This window comes from Giraffa tippelskirchi, chromosome 5 (assembly GCF_054371585.1).
Source record: "Giraffa tippelskirchi isolate mGirTip1 chromosome 5, T2T-mGirTip1v1.2.pri, whole genome shotgun sequence".
NCBI lineage: Eukaryota > Metazoa > Chordata > Mammalia > Artiodactyla > Giraffidae > Giraffa > Giraffa tippelskirchi.
The window spans coordinates 45,339,875-45,360,264 of NC_137279.1; the positions used below are offsets into that span (position 1 = coordinate 45,339,875).

General features: G+C 34.2%; 1 protein-coding gene across 19 annotated transcripts in view; it reads right to left on the minus strand.

Moving 5' to 3' along the window:
• The window catches only part of AKT3 (AKT serine/threonine kinase 3), a 290,227-nt gene that overhangs the window by 41,894 nt on the left and 227,943 nt on the right, over window positions 1-20,390 (minus strand). For all 19 annotated transcript variants that reach the window (XR_014053623.1, XR_014053624.1, XR_014053625.1 and 16 more), the window contains 2 exons: window positions 15,626-15,754; window positions 5,205-5,419 (listed from right to left, as the gene is read on the minus strand). Coding sequence is in view for 16 of the 19 variants with exons in the window: in XM_081490258.1 (XP_081346384.1) it covers window positions 5,205-5,419; window positions 15,626-15,754 (344 nt within the window). In the remaining 3 variants the exon portion in view is untranslated. The remainder of the gene's footprint in view (window positions 1-5,204; window positions 5,420-15,625; window positions 15,755-20,390) is intronic.

Genomic DNA, 20,390 nt, shown 5'->3' on the forward strand with positions numbered 1-20,390 from the left:
TCAAAGTAGGCATCAAAGTAATGGCACCCCACTCCAGTACTCTTGCCTGGAAAATCCCGTGGACGGAGGAGCCTGGTAGGCTAAAGTCCATGGGGTCGCTAAGAGTCGGACATGACTGAGCGACTTCACTTTCACTTTTCCCTTTCATGCACTGGAGAAGGAAATGGCAACCCACTCCAGTATTCTTGCCTGGAGAATCCCAGGGACGGCGGAGCCTGGTGGGCTGCCGTCTACGGGGTCGCACAGAGTCGGACACGACTGAAGCGACTTAGCAGCAGCAGCAGCAGCATGTATGAGAAAATTCAGAAGTTCACTGTATTTTCTTATATCTATGTTATTATTTAGTTCAATACTGTTTTCAATCTGAAATATAGATGAGATGGTGAGTGAAGTAGCAGTTAAAATGGAAAACTATAATCATTTTTAGAAATAAAAGGCTTTAATTCAGCTTCAGTCATTCATTTTTATGTTACTCCTCAGTTCTCAAGCAATATTTGGCTTTGGACATAGCCAGCATTTAATCTACATTTATCAAATACATATATAACTAAAGTATCGGCCATGAATACTATACAAAGACTAAGAATATAATCTTAGACTGCCATTTTAGAAGTTGGTAGAGATTCTTTAACACAAGCTTCTTCAAAGTGTGAAACTGTCAAAAATTTCAATGTCAATGACTCCCTAATATACAATTTAAGACTTCAAAATAATATCAAAATATGATTTACATTAAGATATTTTTGTCTAAGAATACCAAATTCCCATATCAGAAAGCCAATCTAAAATCCTCAGCCATTATGGATTCTTCATAACTAGAAGCAACATAGGATTTACAGTTTCCTTGTGTTACTGAATGCAACATGAGGTTATGATGTTCCTACAAAATTTGCATAGGACGTTGAAAGAGATACTAACAGAATAATCATGAAGTAATGAAGAATAAGAAATAAAAGCAAACTGAGAGCTGACTCTTTGATAGAACTGAGAGCAATTCAGTCAAGAGTATCAGAAAAACTGAAGCAGTATTTAAACAACTGAATAGGAATAATAGAGAGGTATACTATCTTTCGGAGAAGGCAATGGCACCCCACTCCAGTACTCTTGCCTGGAAAATCCCATGTACGGAGGAGCCTGGTAGGCTGCAGTCCAGGGGGTCGTGAAGAGTCGGGACACAACTGAGCGACTTCACTTTCACTTTTCACTTTCATGCATTGGAGAAGGAAATGGCACCCCACTCCAGTGTTATTGCCTGGAGAATCCCAGGGACGGGGGAGCCTGGTGGGCTGCCGTCTACGGGGTCGCACAGAGTCAGACACGACTGAAGCGACTTAGCAGCAGCAGCAGCATACTATCTTTGATTATGTTTCCAAAGACTTTTCAGGGTCCTTGTTGGCTCTTTCTCTTCTTTCTACCACCTAAATTTTTGACATTTCCAAAGTCTCCGTCCCAGGGTGTCTTCTTTTTATATTCTACTCTTTTCACTATTCTCATGGCTCCAGCCATGAGATATTTACAGATCCCAAATCCAAATATTCAGTTCTCGTGTTTCTGTTTTTTCAAATTAATTTTTACTGGAGTATAGTCGCTTTGCAATGTTGTATTAGTTTCTATTGTTAAGAAAAATCAATTAGTTATATATATATATATATATACACATATATCTCCTCTTTTTTGATTTCTGTCTCATTTAGGTCACACAGAGCATTGAGTAGGCTTCCCTGTGCTATACAGTAGGTTCTCATTAGTTATCCATTTTATACACACTATTGTATATATGTCAATCCCAATCTCCCAATTCATCTCACCTCCCTACCCTGCCTTGGTATCCATAAATTTGTTCCCTACATCTGTGTCTCTATTTCTGCTTTGAAAATAAGTTCACCTTGGATAGGACAACTGGACAGCTACATGTAAAAGAAGGAAATTAGAACACTCTCTAACACCATACACAAAAATAAACTCAAAATGGATTAAAAAAGACCTAAATGTAAGCACAGACACTATAAAACTCTTAGAGGAAAACATAGGCAGAACATTCTCTGACATAAACTGGAGCAAGATCTTTTCTGACCCATCTCCTGGAATAATAAAAATAAAAACAAAAATGAACAAGTGGGATTTAATTAAACTTCAAAGCTTTTGCACAGCAAAGGAAACCATAAACAAAACAAAAAGACACCCTCAGAATGGAGAAAATATTTGCAAATGAAGCAACTGACAAGAGATTCATCTCCAAAATATACAAACAGCTCATGCAGCTCAATAAAACAAACAACGAACCAACCCAGTGAAAAAATTAGCAGAAGACCTAAATAGACATCTCTCCAAAGACATACGGATGGCCAACAAACAGATGAAAGGATGCTCAACATCACTTATTATTAGAGAAATGCATATCAAAAACTACAATGATGTATCACCTCACACTGATCAGAATGCCCATCATTAAAAAGATCTACAAACAATAAATGCTGGAGAGGATGTAGAGAAAAGGGAACCCTCCTATACTGTTGGAAGAAATGTAAATTGGGAGGTTCCCTATGAAGAGTATGGAGGGTCCTTAAAAAACTAAAAATAGAACTACCATATGACCCAGCAATCCCATTCCTGGGTAAATACCTGGAGGAAATCAGCTATTGTGTTTCTAGTAAGCACTGGTACTATTTTCAGCTGCCTGCTTGACATCTAGGTTTTCTACAGAAACCTCAGACTCAGTATAGCAAAACTAGTATCAACATCCACCCCATCAAGCCTCCTCCTTTGCCTGTTCTCCCACTCTATTACTCTGTCAATAATAACTCCATTCTCCAGACTAGTCATCCAAGTTGGAAACCTCAGAGGCATCCCAAAGTCCTTCCACTTCTTCATCATTTCTATTTAATCATTCACAAAGTCTACTTAGCACTATTTACCACTGTTTTGGGATGGATTCCATCTCTTTATGTGAACAATTCCATATGTATTCTCAATTACTCTGCCTACTTGCCCCTGGCCCTTCACTGTTCTAATCTATCCATGACAAAGCTGCCTGAGTTATCTTTTCATAACACAAATCTGATTACACCATCCCTTCTTATTAATAATTCAGTGGCTTCTCATCTCCTTCTGAAAAAAGATTAAATATTTTCTAAGAAGCATAAGGTCCTTAGGATCTAACACATGAGCATCATCTCTCAATGTCACCCAACTCATACTCTATGCTCCAGCTGATGAACTTCTCAAATGCCATGTTCACCTGTGAGCTGTTATTTACATGTAAAATTCTCTGCATGAAAATCACTGCAAATTCCACCCCCTTCATAAGCCAGCTCAAGTTTTCCAATCCCCTAGACAGCTAGTAATTTCCATAGCATTTGTCTGTAGTTTAGCCTGAGCATCTGTATGTTTTGTACCCCACATTATTCTATGAATCCCTAAAACAGAGATTATTCATCTTCTTCTTCCTTGCATTCCTAATATTTTAACGTAGCAGTGGAGGGGCTTTCCTTAAAAAGAAAATAACAGATAGTTTAAAATAGCACATCTTCCTTTAGACAGTATCAACCTCTGGGTAGACAAAACTTTAAAAGTTGTCCTATGTACCAGGCCACTAACATTCTAGAAAGTCCCCTCGCATGTATTCAGTAATTACTATGTGCTATTCTCAGAGGGTGGGGGGAGGGTGGAAGGTGGGGAAATGACAATAAAAAAATAAAGGAGACATGAAAACAAGAAGTCAGAAAAAGATGGGTTAAAAATTCACTGCCCTAAGGCAAACTCAAGTAGATAAAATAGAAATCCTAGCTCCATTTATAAGATTATCTATAGCCAAGTACCTCTTGTTACAACAGTTGTGAAACAATCACATCAAATGGAATACATTTTAAAACCTAAACCAAGACCATGGTGCAATGTAAAGAAGATACAAGATAAATATCAAATAGGTACATAAAAACTTGATCTCTATTCTTGTTCCACACGAATTTTCTGTAAGGACTAGGATAAATCACTTAAACCTCCCTGGGCCTCATTTTCTCCCAGTCAAATGGAAATGAGAATAATGTCAATCCTTTCTACTCCACAGGCTACTAAAAAGCAACGGAAATAAGAGATGTGCGAATGTCCTGGCAAAGAACACAAAATTACTTTATAAATATAAGGTAAGGTCTCAGTTACAGGATTCAGAAACATTTTTGAATGGTTCTTCACTAAGCAAAAAGATGGTACCTCTTTTATTATGTTTGCTTATTTCTGCCGAAGGGAAAATCATGCTCCTCACAAATTTAAAAGCTGTAAGTGTGTGATAGAAACCTTCTCCAAGGTAAACAAAGCGCACATTTTAGAATTTACTTATTCCTTCACTCATTAATTCAGTCTGTCAACAAATATACACTGAGCATCAACCACTAAGAGAACATTATGAAAATTATGTGAAGTGTTACAAAAAGTTAAATATATGAAATGGTCTACCCTTAAGACACTTAAGGTCTGAGAGATTTTCAGGGAAATAGTGATATGTATATATATCTAATGGAACAATGAATTTACCTGTATACACAAACACATAGATTAAGATTAAGAGGCATTTTATAATTAATAGTCATTTCATGTGTGACTTATAAAATGTATGTATAAATAAATATATAAACATGAACAAAGAATACTATAGCTCATTAAGCAAAGAACTATAGGATTTTTCAGGTCATAGCTGTAGCTATAAAAATAGAAATACAAAGTGTATAAAGACATTTTTTCCACTAGTCCTTTCAGCCATGCATGAAAAAGAATTATCTTCAAACGACAAACAAAAAAGTAGCTAGATATGTTAACATAGGTTAGTTGGGAGGAGAGTATAGAGACAGTTCTATCCGTTTTATAATGTAAATCAGCAGAAATATAAAGCCCAGAGAGTGAAAGGGAAAAAAAGGATCCTCCTATCCCCACAATAGCAAGCACCATGCAAATTAGGAAATTGTTTGCTTGTAACACTCTCAAAATCCTTATTTGGGTAAAATCTGTATAAAATTTCCAAGTTAGGGAAGAGTTGAGAAAGAATTTTAAATGTTCTATATTATGCAGTTAAAAATAAGTCAGTGTCTCAGTGGGAAGATGTCTGCATCAAATGCATTGCTTCTTGGAGTTAGTTATACGTGAATTAATTTCCATATCACAATTTCTAACCACATTCATCAGTAACTCACTGCGTGTTATTTGTGGCTTACCGTTTATTTGGATCCTTTATCAAGAGCCCTGAAAGCAATGATTTTGCATCTGAAGAGAGTGTTCGAGGAAATTTAATGTCTTCCATTAGAATTAGTTCAAAAAGTTTCTCATGATCCTGGTTATAGAAAGGCAATCTCCCGCACATCATTTCATACATGACAACCCCAAGGCCCCACCAATCCACAGCTCGGCCATAGTCATTATCCTCTAACACCTAAAAGTGAAACCAGTAAAAGATTAATTTTTACAAGTTAACCTTTAAAGCATAATTTATAAAACATAAGATTTTTACACAAAAGTGAATCATAACTTTCAAAACCTAAGTAGGCGATTCTGAGATCTTGACATTTAAACTATGAAGAATCTTACAAAAGATATAAATCACATCAAATATGTGAAATGTTCAATATATAGCCAGATATAAGGGGTGAAAAAAAAAGAGGTATTGCAACCTTTTTTGCAGCCTACTGCAAGATTCTAAGTAAATGAATTAAGTGGAGGACAGAGGAGCCTAGCATGCTACAGTCCACAAGGTCAGGTCGCAAAGTGTTGGACATAACTTAGCCACTGAACAGCAAAGCAAAGTAAATGAATATATGAGTGCCCTAAAGATCAAAAGAAAACTATTTGCATACTTACACATTTTCATTTAGGCCTACTTAATTTTTCATTCTGGCTCCGCTAAGGTGGTCAGTAAGTAACTTAAGAGCTCAACTGTGTTGATTATAGAGAACATAATGTGTCTAACACCTTCTTGGACTTGAGAAGAACTAATACAAATCAGTGACAGATAGGAGTAAACAGATGCATTGTATTAAAGAAGCATCCAGGGCATAACAATCATGAAAATATATATGAAACCTTTTGGAGGACCCTACACATTGAAACTCTTGCAGGAAATATTTAGGCAACAGAGTGAATATAAAGATTGATTGATTGAGTTGTAATAAACTTTAGTATCCTAAGTTTTAGAACCTCACAACAATTTCTATTAAACACAAACAATAAAAATCATGGACTCAAAATCTGTCTGGTATATGCCCTTAAATTTATTTCCCAAAACACATTACATGCAAAATATATTTAGTAAGAAACAATATGCAAGTATCAGTTACGCTGTGCTAGAGCAACCTGTTCAAATTGAAACATAACTTGCCGTTTGTACCAGGAAAAATATGATTACCTTTCTACAGATATGTTCCTCAATCAGTGGAAATTAATCATTTGGATCTCTCAATATTTTATTTCAAGATACTGTATTTGTATAGTAATGTAATTTTTAAACACCAGTGACTTTTTAATCTATTCCATGGCCAATTAGCAGAATGTACTGTCTGTAGGCCTTTATCTAATAGATGCTGGATTTTACCTAATAACAAAAATTTTAAAGTCTAAGTAACCTCTCTGCACTCCTACAACACCAACAAAACAGTGGTACACACAAAGAAGAGCCAAATGTGGTTTTTAACCTCTTTTTTCATAAAACCATAAAAAGCATAAAAGCTGGATTAACTGCCTCCCGAACCCACATTTCACCAGCCGGGTTCTCATCCCCAGCTGGCAAAACTGGCAATCCTTTATTTTTGTTTAAATACCTGGTTTGCAGCCAGAAGGGAAAGTGAGTACATAAAAAAAGGTTTTATTTTTGAAGAGAAATAAGCAACTGAAAAATAAAACTGTATTGTAAAAAAATCTGTTTGATAAAATAAAGCATATTTTATTTAGCTTCGTAAAATGAACACAGATTCTCAAGATAAGTGGTTTTGCTTCTGAACATACAAGCTTTAATTGAAATATACATACATAATGCTACAATTAGAACTGTTTGCTGTATTACTCTGTACTGAACAAATGTGATGTAACTAACATATTATCTCAGTGACATGTAAAACTCGGGCAATGTTGAGGAGAAAATATCCTAACAACTCAGCCAGTCCTCTTTATCTGGCAGTCTTTGTCATCAATTAAAAAGCAAGATTTCTGTTCAACTCATACCTCAAGACAGCTGGAAGATGAAATACACAGAAAATAAAAATAAAAGTGATTATAATATTCTACATGTGGATATACTATAAAACATGTTACCACTGTTCATACAATATCTTTTCTCCTTACATCTAAATCAAAATATAATACTTTGAAATAATGTAGAAATTCCTGACTGAAATTAACACCCACAGCCTAGTAATATATAAAATTCACATTCTTTAACCTAAGAGGTGCAGTTCCTTCTGATTACCTCTGATGATTTTTTCCCCTCCTAGCAAAAAGGCTAATTCACTTCATGGTTAGCAGCAGGGCTGATCCAAAGAGTAAGATACATGGTAATGTAGAAGTACAGCAATGTTAACACATTTCAAACTCCATTACAATGCAATTTATCATATAAGCTGGATATATATGCAGATCAAAATCTGCTTCTAAAGAAATAATTTACTGAAAGAGCTATCCTGAAGAACCAAAGACAATGTTCTTTTCCATGAAATCAATGTCATTAACGTTTAAAGTAAAATCAAGTTAAAATATGAAAGAAGATATTTGGTATTTCCTTCTATACCTATTGTCTGTAACCCTAGATGTAGCTTCAAGTTACAAGAACATTTAACACAAATGCCCAGAGATGAAGAACAAGTGGGGATCTGAAACACTAAAAGAATGTAAATGTTAAAAAATGGTGAGAGGTCACATCAATAAACCCCAAACAGAGCCCAAGCTCTAGGAAACAAGGAGCCAGAAATTGCTTCACTTTCTAATACAATAAAATCCAAGATTCAAGGAAGTCACAGCAGGTTATCAATTACTTTTAAATGATCTGGTAATACCTGATTAATACTTGGTAACATTTAATGTACACACTTCCACTTATCAAAAACCAGCTGAGTTTTAAAAACTCACTATGAACAGCTCTTGAATGGTTATCAATTTCAAAGAATGACATTAAATAATAAATTTTGTATTTTAAAATGATACCATCAATTAAAGTTCCCAAAGTAAATATTTATTTCGTGAATGGGTCCTTTCAAAAGGCATATTCATTTCAATATTCTTTTACCAATTAAGATTTACTGGGAGGCTGAAGGAACACCTTTCTCAGCTTGTTCGCCAGGCCACACAAAGCACTCAAGGCAAGTAGTTATGAGGAAGCTATGTATGCCCTGGAGTGGCTTACTGCTCAATCAATAATACTGACAGAACAGATGGGGGAAAAAATTAAACATCTAAACAAACTGTCTGTACACCTATGTTGTGAAAGTAAACTGCGAACTTGGATGAACCAATTTACCGCTAATTCAAAAATTTTTTTTTCTCTGGTAACCTTATATTTCAGGTAACTGATAACGTGTGTTTTATATATAAACACACAGTTATATGCTATATAATCTACAGCAATCCATTAATATTCCTAACATCACAGAAATGTTGCTAAAAGATGACCTGTAAATCTTCTAATTCGGATTCTAAAATGTACTGCAGCTACAGAACTATTACATACATTTCACAAGAATGATGAATTCCATGGTTGACTGCTATTTTCTTCATAAATATATACTTTATATCCAGTTTTCAACTGCTCTAATGATTCTCAAGAGACTGAAACTGTGCCATTTGCTCTGAATTAAGATGCTGTAAGCTTTATGGCTACCTCCTAGCATGCAAACACAAAGTACTTGCATGCAGTTAATATCCTACTTTCAGAAGCATTCTCTGGCTAGAAGAACAGGCAAAGCTAAATGGATACAATAGTGGTGATTCAATCATACTCACAGGTATCTTCCCAGAGATTCCTATACTTCCTTTCTATCCTGAAGCAACAGATATTATGGGGTTCTAAGAAACTGCGTCTTTGTAATCAAAGTAAAAATGGCCGTTATAAAACACTATAGGCAATCACTAGTGTTCCCAGTTAGGGTTGGTTTTGTATATGTTATGTCTCAGAGAATTTAAAATTAAACTCTGTGCTTAAATTAGAATCATTCCAAAGTACTGAAAGCAAATATTCTGATTGTTAAAATCAAAAGACTATATAACACTCAAAAGAACTTTAGGTGAAAAATAGCTACAAAAAAACCTGACAGAACTCGAGGGAAGTAAAAGCTGCTACTTATAAATGTTGAGAGACATTAACATTGAACTAAAAATATCATTTTTGTTTATATTTAAACAATATCTAATCTGGGGACCAAGTGGGAATTTTTTTAACTACGCAGTTTTTTATTGAACTATAGATGATTTACAATACTGTGTTAGTTTCAGATGTACAGCAAAATGGGATGGTTTTTAATACTATCCAGAAACAGTATAAATAGCCAACTCATGACAGACGTCCTTAAATAAAAATTCTAACAACAAAGCAGACAACTTCTGTCTGAACTAATCACTGTGCTCATTCAGTTAATTTCCCCCTTAATATTGGTGATGAGACCGTTTTAGAACCATCAAAAAGTGAAGGCTTTCAAAAATACTTCAAGAGGACAAGTGCTACATGCATCATTAAGAATTAAATAAAATATTAGGGATGTATACAGTTTGGGAAAAGCTACTAAAATAACGTAATTTTTACAAAAAGCTTAGAAGTTTTAAGATTTAGTTTCATAATCTGTTAGAACTAGTAGAATTTTGCCCAAGGATAAGCAAAATGTAACTATGTGTGCTACTATTTTTATCTACAGATTAAATGTACAAATATATATGTATATATATATAACTGACTTCATTCATTTTAAGATCTCCTCAAGATAATACTGATAAGGCCTATAAAATGATGTCTTTTTCATTTATTCTTTGTTGTATTTAAAATAAAATTCCATTCAGTACACTTAAAATCAAGTTTGGTTCTAACTACTCCACCTATGTACACTATACTCCAGGCTACCAACTATCTTCACCCTTAATTAATATGATTCTCTCCACCCTTCTGAAGAAGTTAATGTATACTTTTGGCCTTTCATTTGTACTATTATCTATAAAGAATCACAATGACTTTAAGCAAATCTTTGTATCAAAATATTTTCATCTACTTCAGATACTGTCAAAATACATATTACAAAAGATATTGAAGCTAGTAGGCTTCAAAAGAAAAGTGAATAAAATGATACCCAGTGACTATTTTCTAAAAATGAGTTTTCAAAAACTAGGAATACATTAAAAATGCATTTTCAGCCACTGAAAAACATAGCATTTTACACATATGAAATAACATTATATACATTTTTTTTCTGAATAGCAACCACAACTAGATACTATGTATTTTCCAACAATCAAGTCATTTTCTGCAATCTTTTTGTTAGTTCTAACTTGATTATCAAATAATTTTTATTTTTACACTATTACAGAAGTGCATTTCTCTAGGTTTCCAAAACCACCTTATTCAACCTTCCCCATCTGTCACCATCTGCTTCTTTTTAGCATGTACTTTTTGTGTGATCACATAAGCATGTGAAAAATAACTAACATTCAGATGATTATCTGCTGGTACATTTGAGGACTGGGCATAATAAAAGTGAACTGCCAAAACGTACTTAACACTTTTAATTTTGTTGGGTCTTGCATGTAAGCTACATTTGATTTTCAAACTGTTTTACAGTTGGAAAGTTGATCAGGTACTGCTAACTCAAGAGCAAAGCTGAGACTCTAAATAATTAGCACTGCATAAAAGGATGGTTTGGATTCAGTGAGAGCCAAATCAAATAATAAAATTTAACAGTAAGATTTTATATATGATTTCTAATTTCTTTATATTTCTAGGCATGAGAATATAGTAGAGATGATGAAAAGAAAATCCCTTCAAAATACCATAGTCCATAATATACGGCAGGTCAAATTTATTTCCTTCTAATACAAGAAAGAGCAAAACCACTTTAAAACTATCTATACTAATGCAGCTTTAGAGATGCAGCACACTAAATGTATAGTTTATATGCCCATTAGGACTGTATCTCTGCAACATCTTTTTAAAAAGATACTTTTTCCCCCTTTAATAAAAAAGGTACACAGTTCTTCATCAAAAGAAGAGAACAAATACTTTAAAAAAAATCCTTTTTTTTAACAAATGGCATTTTTATATCATAAAATTTTTCTTTTCCTTGTGGTCTTTAAGAAGAAATCTAAGTTCATTTAAAACTCAGTTCATTTAAAAATCAGGTGTAAGTCTGAGATATAGTACAGTTAATACATCAGTTTTGAACTGATTTCTAACAGTATTTTTGAAGTATTTTTTAAAATATCCTGCAACCATCTTTAAGTAACAAAGCATTCTGACCAAATTAAAACAGTTTAGGGAATTCCCTGGAGGCCTAGTGATTAGGACTCCTAGCTTCTACTGTAAGGGGCACAAGTTCAATCCCTCGTCAGGGAACCAAGATCCTGCATCTCTTGGGGCATGGCCAAAAAAACAGAACAAACAAGCAAACAAATTCCCTCCAAAACTAGCTGAAAAGGTAAAGGATGGCCACTGCTAGACGAATGAGAGGTCTCCATACTGTATAAACAGGTCTCCCATGTGAGGAGAAGGTAATATACTGACAAGGAGCCCTTCAAAAGAGAAGCAGTACTCAGGCACGTACTCCAGGTCTGATAAACAACTACTACTGACAAACTAACAAGGAAAGTCTGGCATCAATAATGCTATGTACTAGAAATGTCAAGGTTCAAAGAAAGTGAGCGATAGCATCTGCAGTAAAGGGAAAAGGCTAGTTTAAGCTCTTGCCAATCCCTCTCTAATTCTGACCATGCATATCTGGATCATATTATTGCCCTGCTCTCAGTTCACGTGATGTTCCCTTGTCCGTGAGATAAACCTGAACTCTTTCCCATTCTGATCCTGATCTACACATCCAGCCTCCTCTCAGTCTGCTTCCTCTTTACTGCCACCAGACCCTTCCACCACCTTTCCTTTCACTGCACTGTACATAACTCTGGTAAAGCAATTATTTTCTTGGACAGGAATGATTCTTCTCCATATCCTATCACCTTAGTAAATACAACAGGCTACCGGACGACAAAAAACATCTCTATGATCTTCGTATTCCCAGCACCTAACAGAATGCATGACACCTAGTAAATACTCAATAAATATTTCTTTAATGAATGAATGAGTGTTCTTCAGTGAAATGGTCTACACCAGAGACCAGAAGAAAGAACTTAAATTCTTGTTTTTAAAAGTAAGAATATAAAACAGTTACCCTGATTTAACAAAACGCAGTTTGACACAAATGCTTAAAATATAAAAATTGAGACTGCCTGAGAAGTTTAGTTGTCTCAAGTTTTGTCATCCTCAAATAGTAACCACAACGATCACTCTCCCCTGTGAAAATAAGGTCAAGATGTTAATTATGAACTGACATCTTTCAGCCATCGTGTATATAAACTGCTTTTAAACCCTTCTGCAATATTTTTTAAAAAGGTATACAGAAAGGGTTTACCTGTCTTTAAGAAGAAACTGATAATTCCTTGTGAACTGTAAACTTTCTATTCAGAAACAACTGGACTCTTCTTGGATTAAATTCCTGGTTTAGTTCTTCAGTTGATGACATTTGCATATAAAAACAATATCTTTGTTTCTTAGGAGATCATCTGCTTCTGAAATGAGATGTATTTATCTTCTACAGAAATAATTTCCCCTAATTGTGATACAACTAATTTTGTTATTCTAAATATGGGATATCATCATCCGTGGCAAATGTATAGCAGGGGCAATTGGAGCTCCAGAGAAACAAAGATTTTGTTTTTCATGACATTCACAAAAACAATCCTGTTCTAGAAAATGTGATCTTGTATTTGAATAAACAAGAAACATTATTCTAAACTTTTACCAAATTCAGCTACAAAAATGGAATATTTTAAACTCCAGATTTTATAACAGAAAAAAAATGTTACTTTTGGCAGACTTTGATAAAATAATATTTGGAAATTTACTGTGAAGAATACTGCTAATATTTCAAATTACTAGCATTTATTTACAAAAACTTAAAATTCTTGAAATGTAATTTTAATCTCTAATTGAAAAGAGCTACTGTAGTAATAAACTGGCATTAGTTACTATACATATAAGGAATGTTAGTATCATTCTGAATATATTCCCATTTCATAATTCTTTTGATTACTTTTTCTGTTGAGCATTTACAAAGCATCTATTTTTAAAATGGCAATTACTTACATCTATAGTGGCCTTGAAACAGTGATTTTTTTTTTGGCTACCATGTTATAAGATTAAAAAAGTAAAAATAGGCTTTATAAGATGAACCTCCTTAGAATCCTGTTTCTGTCTCTACCGCCTCCTACCTGTATACAGATTACATTAAAAAATTCTGATCCTCAGTTCCCTTACCTTTAAAAAGAACAGGTTTGCTATCTCAAAAGGTTACTCCAAATTTGCAATGTACATATATAGCATGTGGCACATAATACATGTTCAACAAATAGTTATCATCATCCATCAAAAATAAATGCCTCCCTCCTTTGCTCTAGTCACACTAACCTTGTTGGAGTTTGAGAGAAGAACTGAACTTGTGCCTCACAGGTCTTATACTAGCTGTTCCCTGTGTTTGGAAAACCTGTCCCCTGTATTTTTACAATAGATGCTTCTTAGTATTCAGGTCCCTGGTTAAACATCACTTTCCCTGAACATCCTATCTGTAGAAGATTATATTTTCCAAAGAGGGCTGCAACAGTATCTCCCATCTCACATGTTTTTGCCATGGAGAGGTGGGATCTATGTCACTACCCCCTTAAATACATGCAGGCTCAGGAATGTTTCAGCATATGCAGAAATGATGTGCAATTCCTGAAACGAAGTCATAAAAGGGGATTCACAGAGAAATGTTTATAGAAGCGTTATTGGCCAAAACCTGAAAGCAATGCAAATGTCCATCAGCTGCTGAATGGATAGACAAAATGTATTATATTCATACAACAGAATATTATTTTGGCCATAAAAAGGAATGAAGTACCAAAAACATGCTAAAGCATGGATGAACCTTGAAAATAAACTAAGAGGCCATACACAAGAGGCCATGTATTGTACGATTCCATTTGTATGAAATGTTTAGAATAGACACACCTATAGTGAAAAAGTAGATTAGCAGTTGTCTAGCAGGAGGGGAGGTTAGGCAGGAGCTAACATGTATGGAGTTTCTTTGCTGGAGTGAGGAAAATATTCTGGAATTAGATAGTGGTGATGGTTGCATTGCACAACTTTGAACATACTACAAACCACTAGTACACACTTGAGAAGGCTGAATTTTATGGTATATGATAATAAAGTTTTAAAAATATACTATAAAGAGAAATTTTTAAAAAATTAATAAAAGATTTCTTCATGGTTTGCTACGTTAAAAAAAAAAAAAATGAAGCAGTTTCTAAACTGTTCCCCAGGACATTTTAGAACCCAAAGCCAAAACAGTCTGGCTACTCTGAAGCCACAAGGTTATGAGGAAGCCAGGCCATATGGGGAAGCTGAGGCTTTTCAGAGCCCTGTAAGGCACCGGTTGACAGTCAGCATCAACTGTCAGACACCTAAAGTGGGGAGTTTCCAGATTTCGGCCTCCAGCCACAGAGTCACCCACCGCCGTGCCCTGTGTATCATAGAGCAGTCATTCCTGCTATCCTGACTCAGAACCTTCGATCACATGAAATGGTCAGGTTTTGCAGTAATAGTAATGAGAACACTACCTAACACAGCCACCACAACCTCCGTTTATCTAGCTTCTTTCCCTTCATGACACGTATTCATTGCATGACATTATGCTATATATTTATTTTTATTCTGTCTCCCTCCACCAGAAATGAGTTCCCTGAGAGCAGGGTCCTTTGTGTCTTGTTTCTATAACCACACACCTAGAAAAATATCCAATGTATAGTAGATGAATAATGTATATTTGTTGAACAACCAAATCAGTGAATCACTATGGAATTCTCAGCATGGGAGGGCACTGGTTGAAGCTTGCTTTGGTTTAGCATGATTTCCAAAATGTAGCCACTGCCATTTCATTAACTTTTCCAGTGAAATCCTTTCTAATAATTAAGTATGAAAACCCACAAAATTACAAATACGAATTATCATTGTTTCTTTGTTTCTAAGGAAAATCCAAAATGGTTTATAAAACTGTTAACATTCTTGCTGAAGTCATTGAAATATTTAATTTTAATAAGTGAATAAAAATAGGCATAATCAAGGAAAAAAACCACATATGGCCAACAAGTAAAAACTGACTTGATTGCAGTTACCAGTATCTTTGTGCTGATTTATATACATTTTTGCCCTAGAATACCATGTTAAACAAGTGGGGGTAAAAGAGATTTGATTCATGTTGAAATCCAGGTCAAAGTAGTAGACACTGCAGTTTTTTAAAATGCTTAAATGGTTTACTTTGCAAAACGTTAGTGTTATTTTTATTTTTCTGTAAATGGAAAGACAGCCTACCTCTGGTGCCAGATACTCTGGTGTGCCACAGAAAGTCTTCATGGTGGCTGCATCAGTGATCCCTTCTTTGCAAAGTCCAAAATCTGTGATTTTTATGTGGCCATCTTTATCCAGCATCAAATTCTCCAACTGCATAGTAAGAAAATAGTCTTCAAAAACAGGAAAATATTGTTTTGAAAAACAACTGAATGCTGAGCAAGATATTCTGGAAAGAGGACATAATTAGTCAAAGAACTTTTGATACTTACAAACCCTACAGCTGCCTAATTCAAGTGTAAAAAGAAACATTTTATTGAATACTTTACAATAATAAACTGATTTTTAAACCCATGGGAGTAAGAGCCATTATTGTGTAAGTCCTAAGAACTAAAGCCTAAATTAACTTTTGAAAGCAAACATCAATCTTCTTTTTCCCTTTTTTTTTTTCTTTTTCTTTTCTCTTTTTCGTACTTTTGTAGCAAGTATTACTATCCAACTCCACTCATTGGGCTAGAGGTGGTGTTAGTGAAAAACTTGCCCCTCGGTAGCACACTACCTACACTTGTGAGTTCATCGATTCTTTTTCCCTTTTTAAAATAAAGTTTGATCTAAACAATTTCAAAGAGACAAGTATCTTCTTCTAGATATGTACAGATGGTTTTCAATAATTTCTCTTGGGAGTTTATTGCTATTATAAAATATTTATTTACAGAAATGTTTCTTTGGTGGTGGCTGTAAATCAAACCTAAATCTTATTTTGTAAGGCAAGGCAATATCTTCTTTTGCAGTTATTTGTAATAAAGAAATATCAACCCTTTGAAAGAAAAAGAATATGAAAGTCAAATATTCAACACTTGATGAAAATATGTAGTACAGATACTATAAAGTTGGAACCTCTTTAAACCCATTAATACAAAAACAACAATCTTAAAAGAGATAACCAAATAGCCTCAAGTGAAAAATTAAGCAATTCAAGGGGGAAAGAGCTTGTGCAAAGCTAATGCAATTAAAAATAGTAACAATAACTGATCTTATTCTTCCAATTTGAACCTAAAGTTATGATTATCACCATACAGATACACATGAGTTCTGAGTTGTCACTTTATAGTCATGTATATCGATGGGGCCCCTAACCCTGCTCAGTCATGTACATATATATACCTAAGGGAATACATAAGAAATGCATTCACAAAAAACACATGTGAAAAAATTATATTAGCAGGATGATTGATAATTAACTTATTTGAGGAGTAAGTAATTATTCTACTCCTTAACATGATAATATATGAAAGTGCCTACTCAAACTCTGAAGTCAATATCAAATTCAAAACAGAACTCCATATAAGAACATAGAGATACCAATCTTATAAAATGTGATGATGTTATACTGTTATATGTTATCCAGTGTCTTATAAACCAGAAACTAAATACAGTTAAGCAAGCTATGCTCAGTATAGTACTTAAATGTGCTGCCCAACTGAACTCAATGCTCAATACATATTTCATGCATTGCATAGACTTTAGGGAAGTGAGTGTTTTGACTTGTCTACAGAGAGCTGAATGAACCCTAAATACATTGTTAAACCTTTTAAAAATGAATATTCTCTTATTTTATCTAAATTTAGGTACACTGATTCTCTACTAACTGGAACCCGAAAATCAAACCCAATGTGCACAAATGGCAATACGTCCTAAATAGTAAAACTGATCAGAAATGTCCAAAAAGAATTTGTCTACTTCTCTTTCCTCTTTTGTTCTTCATGCTTCTGATTTTCTCCTTTTTCCCTTTCTCTTGCAGACAACACTCTCTTCTTCCTTCTACTTCTATCTTGCCACAATGAGAAAGAGAAGTATATAATGGAATGTCTGTTGTGTTAAATATATGCTCTGTCCTTAATTTTAAAAAATATGTCTATTGTTCTAACATAGAAATATATTACATTATAAAAACAAAACCTTAAAATGCTATAAAGATCTTTTATAATACACAAGAATTCTTATGGAGACTTCAAATAATACATAATAATATTGAATAAAATATGTAGTTTAATGTATATCATGCCAATTCACTTTATACGCTTTCTATGCACTGCAAAATAAAACTCTGCATGCACTAATGTGCTAACTGTCCACATTTTGACAAGACTATCTTAAAAAGCATAGATACAGAATATCAGAATATATACTGTTTTTTAATAACAAGACGTACCTATATTTTTAAAAATCTTGATCCATACCTAATTATCTAATCTCATCTCCAAGATACCAAGGGTTGAAGGATGAGGAATGAAATGAGATGCAGGGGTAGGATTTGAGTGAAGAACAGGAATAGGATGAATGTGACCAAGAATTCTCAGTTTGCCTACAACTGAGGAGGTTTCCCAGCATGAAGGATTTTTAATAAAAGTTCTGTAACTGGGGAAGTTCCAGGCAAACCATGACAGCTGATCATTCCTTTGTTTTATTAATCGGCTTTATTACAATGATACAGTCAGAAATAAGGTCAGCCTACAGGAGGACTGTGAGAGATAGGGTAAAGGTCACGATAATGGGGACAAGGAAGCATACTGTGTAGGAGGCAGTTGAGGGCAATGTGGGTAAGATTATGGAATCAAGTCAGAGAACTTAAATGTAAATTCAAGTTCTACCCCTCACTCACTGTGTAACCTTGTGTATGCTATTGATATCTATGCATCTCAACTTGATCTATGACACACAGGTACATAACAGTAACAATCCAATGTGACTGTTTTGAGAATTAAATGATACTGAATAGAGAACTTAATCAACAAATGTATTGATCATTTATTAAACATGGAAGGTTTAATGGCTGATTTATAATTTATCAACATGGTATGTGTTCTTCTAGACAACACTGTATGTTAAAGGAAAGAGCAAAGTTCAGAAATGGAACCCTATAAAACACTTTTATCGGCTCAGTGACCTCAATAAAAACAGTTTTTAATATGCATCAATTTCTTTCGAATAAACAACAAAAAAAATACTTTACAATTTTTGAGCCAGTTATTTTATAATGGTGTCCACTTCCCTCCATCAATTACTACTCTTCTCTCACTATCCTGAAATGTCATTTTGCTGAGCATGAATGACAAAAACAACTTGTCTATCAGTATGAAAAAAATAGTCAGAAATGCATCACCTTAAAAAAATGATATCCCCAAATCTAATCTTATAAAGAGATAAACCGGGGGTAATTAAATATTCTGTCTGGTTAAAAACATAAATAATTTTATGCAGATGCATAACAAAGATTTCATTAAATATAAGAACCATTAGTGCTGCGATTCACAAAGGTGAAGGATACACAGAATTACCTGGAAATCTTTCAAAAGCAGATCAATGGCTTAGAGATATCAAAAAACACCTGGAAATCACTTCCTTAGTGCACGTGACATTAACATAAGAAGATTCAGTCAAATTATTTTTAGGACTCTTTCCACTGTGTAAAGGAGGAATAAAAATGTTTATAAATGGTCTTTCTTTGGTTCTGTCTCTTAAATCAAATGCTTTCTTTCTTCTTTTTTTTTTTAAACCATAGAAGGAAAAATGTACACCATAACTGCATGTTCAGGTACTCTCTATTATGAAACATTAAATGCATCTGTTTTCTCTCCACTGTCAGTCTTAGCATCTAGGATTGAGGTCCGGGCATTATGATGATACTTAATGGATACATCCACTGGCAAAAGCAATGTATGAAGTTAAATAGGAAGTGTGAAAGAAAAGATTATACGTTCAATATCTGGGTAATGCTCACTATTTGTATCAGAAGGTTGTTTGTTATCTAATACTTCATATTTTGAGTAAACAAATATATTAGACATATACATCCAAGAGTTTCCATTTAAAAAAGGCAACATTTTTTATCGAGTTGAACTGGACAAGAATTATTTGACAGAGGATCTTGATTCGGTAGGTTTTGAAAAATTTTTCCTCTGTGCTTTGTGAACAAGAAATGACAGCAAGAAAATACTATGCTCCTTTCTGTTCTTGCTGGTGCCTAGAATAAAATTAAACTCTTGCTATTAGAAAGTTTACAAGTTTTTAACTTCTAAGTTTTTAAAAGCTTTCTAATATACAATTCATATATGTATTCTAATATCTAGCTATGTAAAATATACACACACACACATATATATCTTTTAGGTCTCATTTTAATTAAATGGCTGACATTTTGTGATTAAGCAAAGGAATGATAGTAGCAGTTCCTAAGGGCTCTGACAACTATTGCAGCAACACAAACAAGTCCCTTCACTCACTCCTACAATCCCATTTTAGCACAGTTACATCAGTACCAAGACTGCTTCAGGCCCAAGAATACAGTAAGAAATTCCTCCCCTGCACCCTGTATATTTAGGTTTATGGGCATCAAAGTGCCAAATGTTGTGACCCGTATGAACTTAATGACCATAGGATTAGGACAGTTCATTAAAATACCGAAAGGAAATCTTTGAACCTTCCTAAACTGGAAAAAGAATTCACAATGTACAATAGCAGAGATCTCACCTAGACTGGGGTTTCAGAGTTACTACATTTAAGAATTTCCTACACTTGAGGAATACAGCAAATAGTACATGTGAATGTTAGAGGTGGAAGAGATTCATAGCAGCAGTGGCTGAACATTTTTACAAAAGAGGGAATCCAGAGTAGTTAGAAGTGGGAGTTAGAGGATGTGTCTTGAATATACTTAAAACATTCCTTATTTTTGGCAGCTTTATTCAAATTTTAGATTTACAAAGATCTCCTAGAGTTAATCCAATGCATA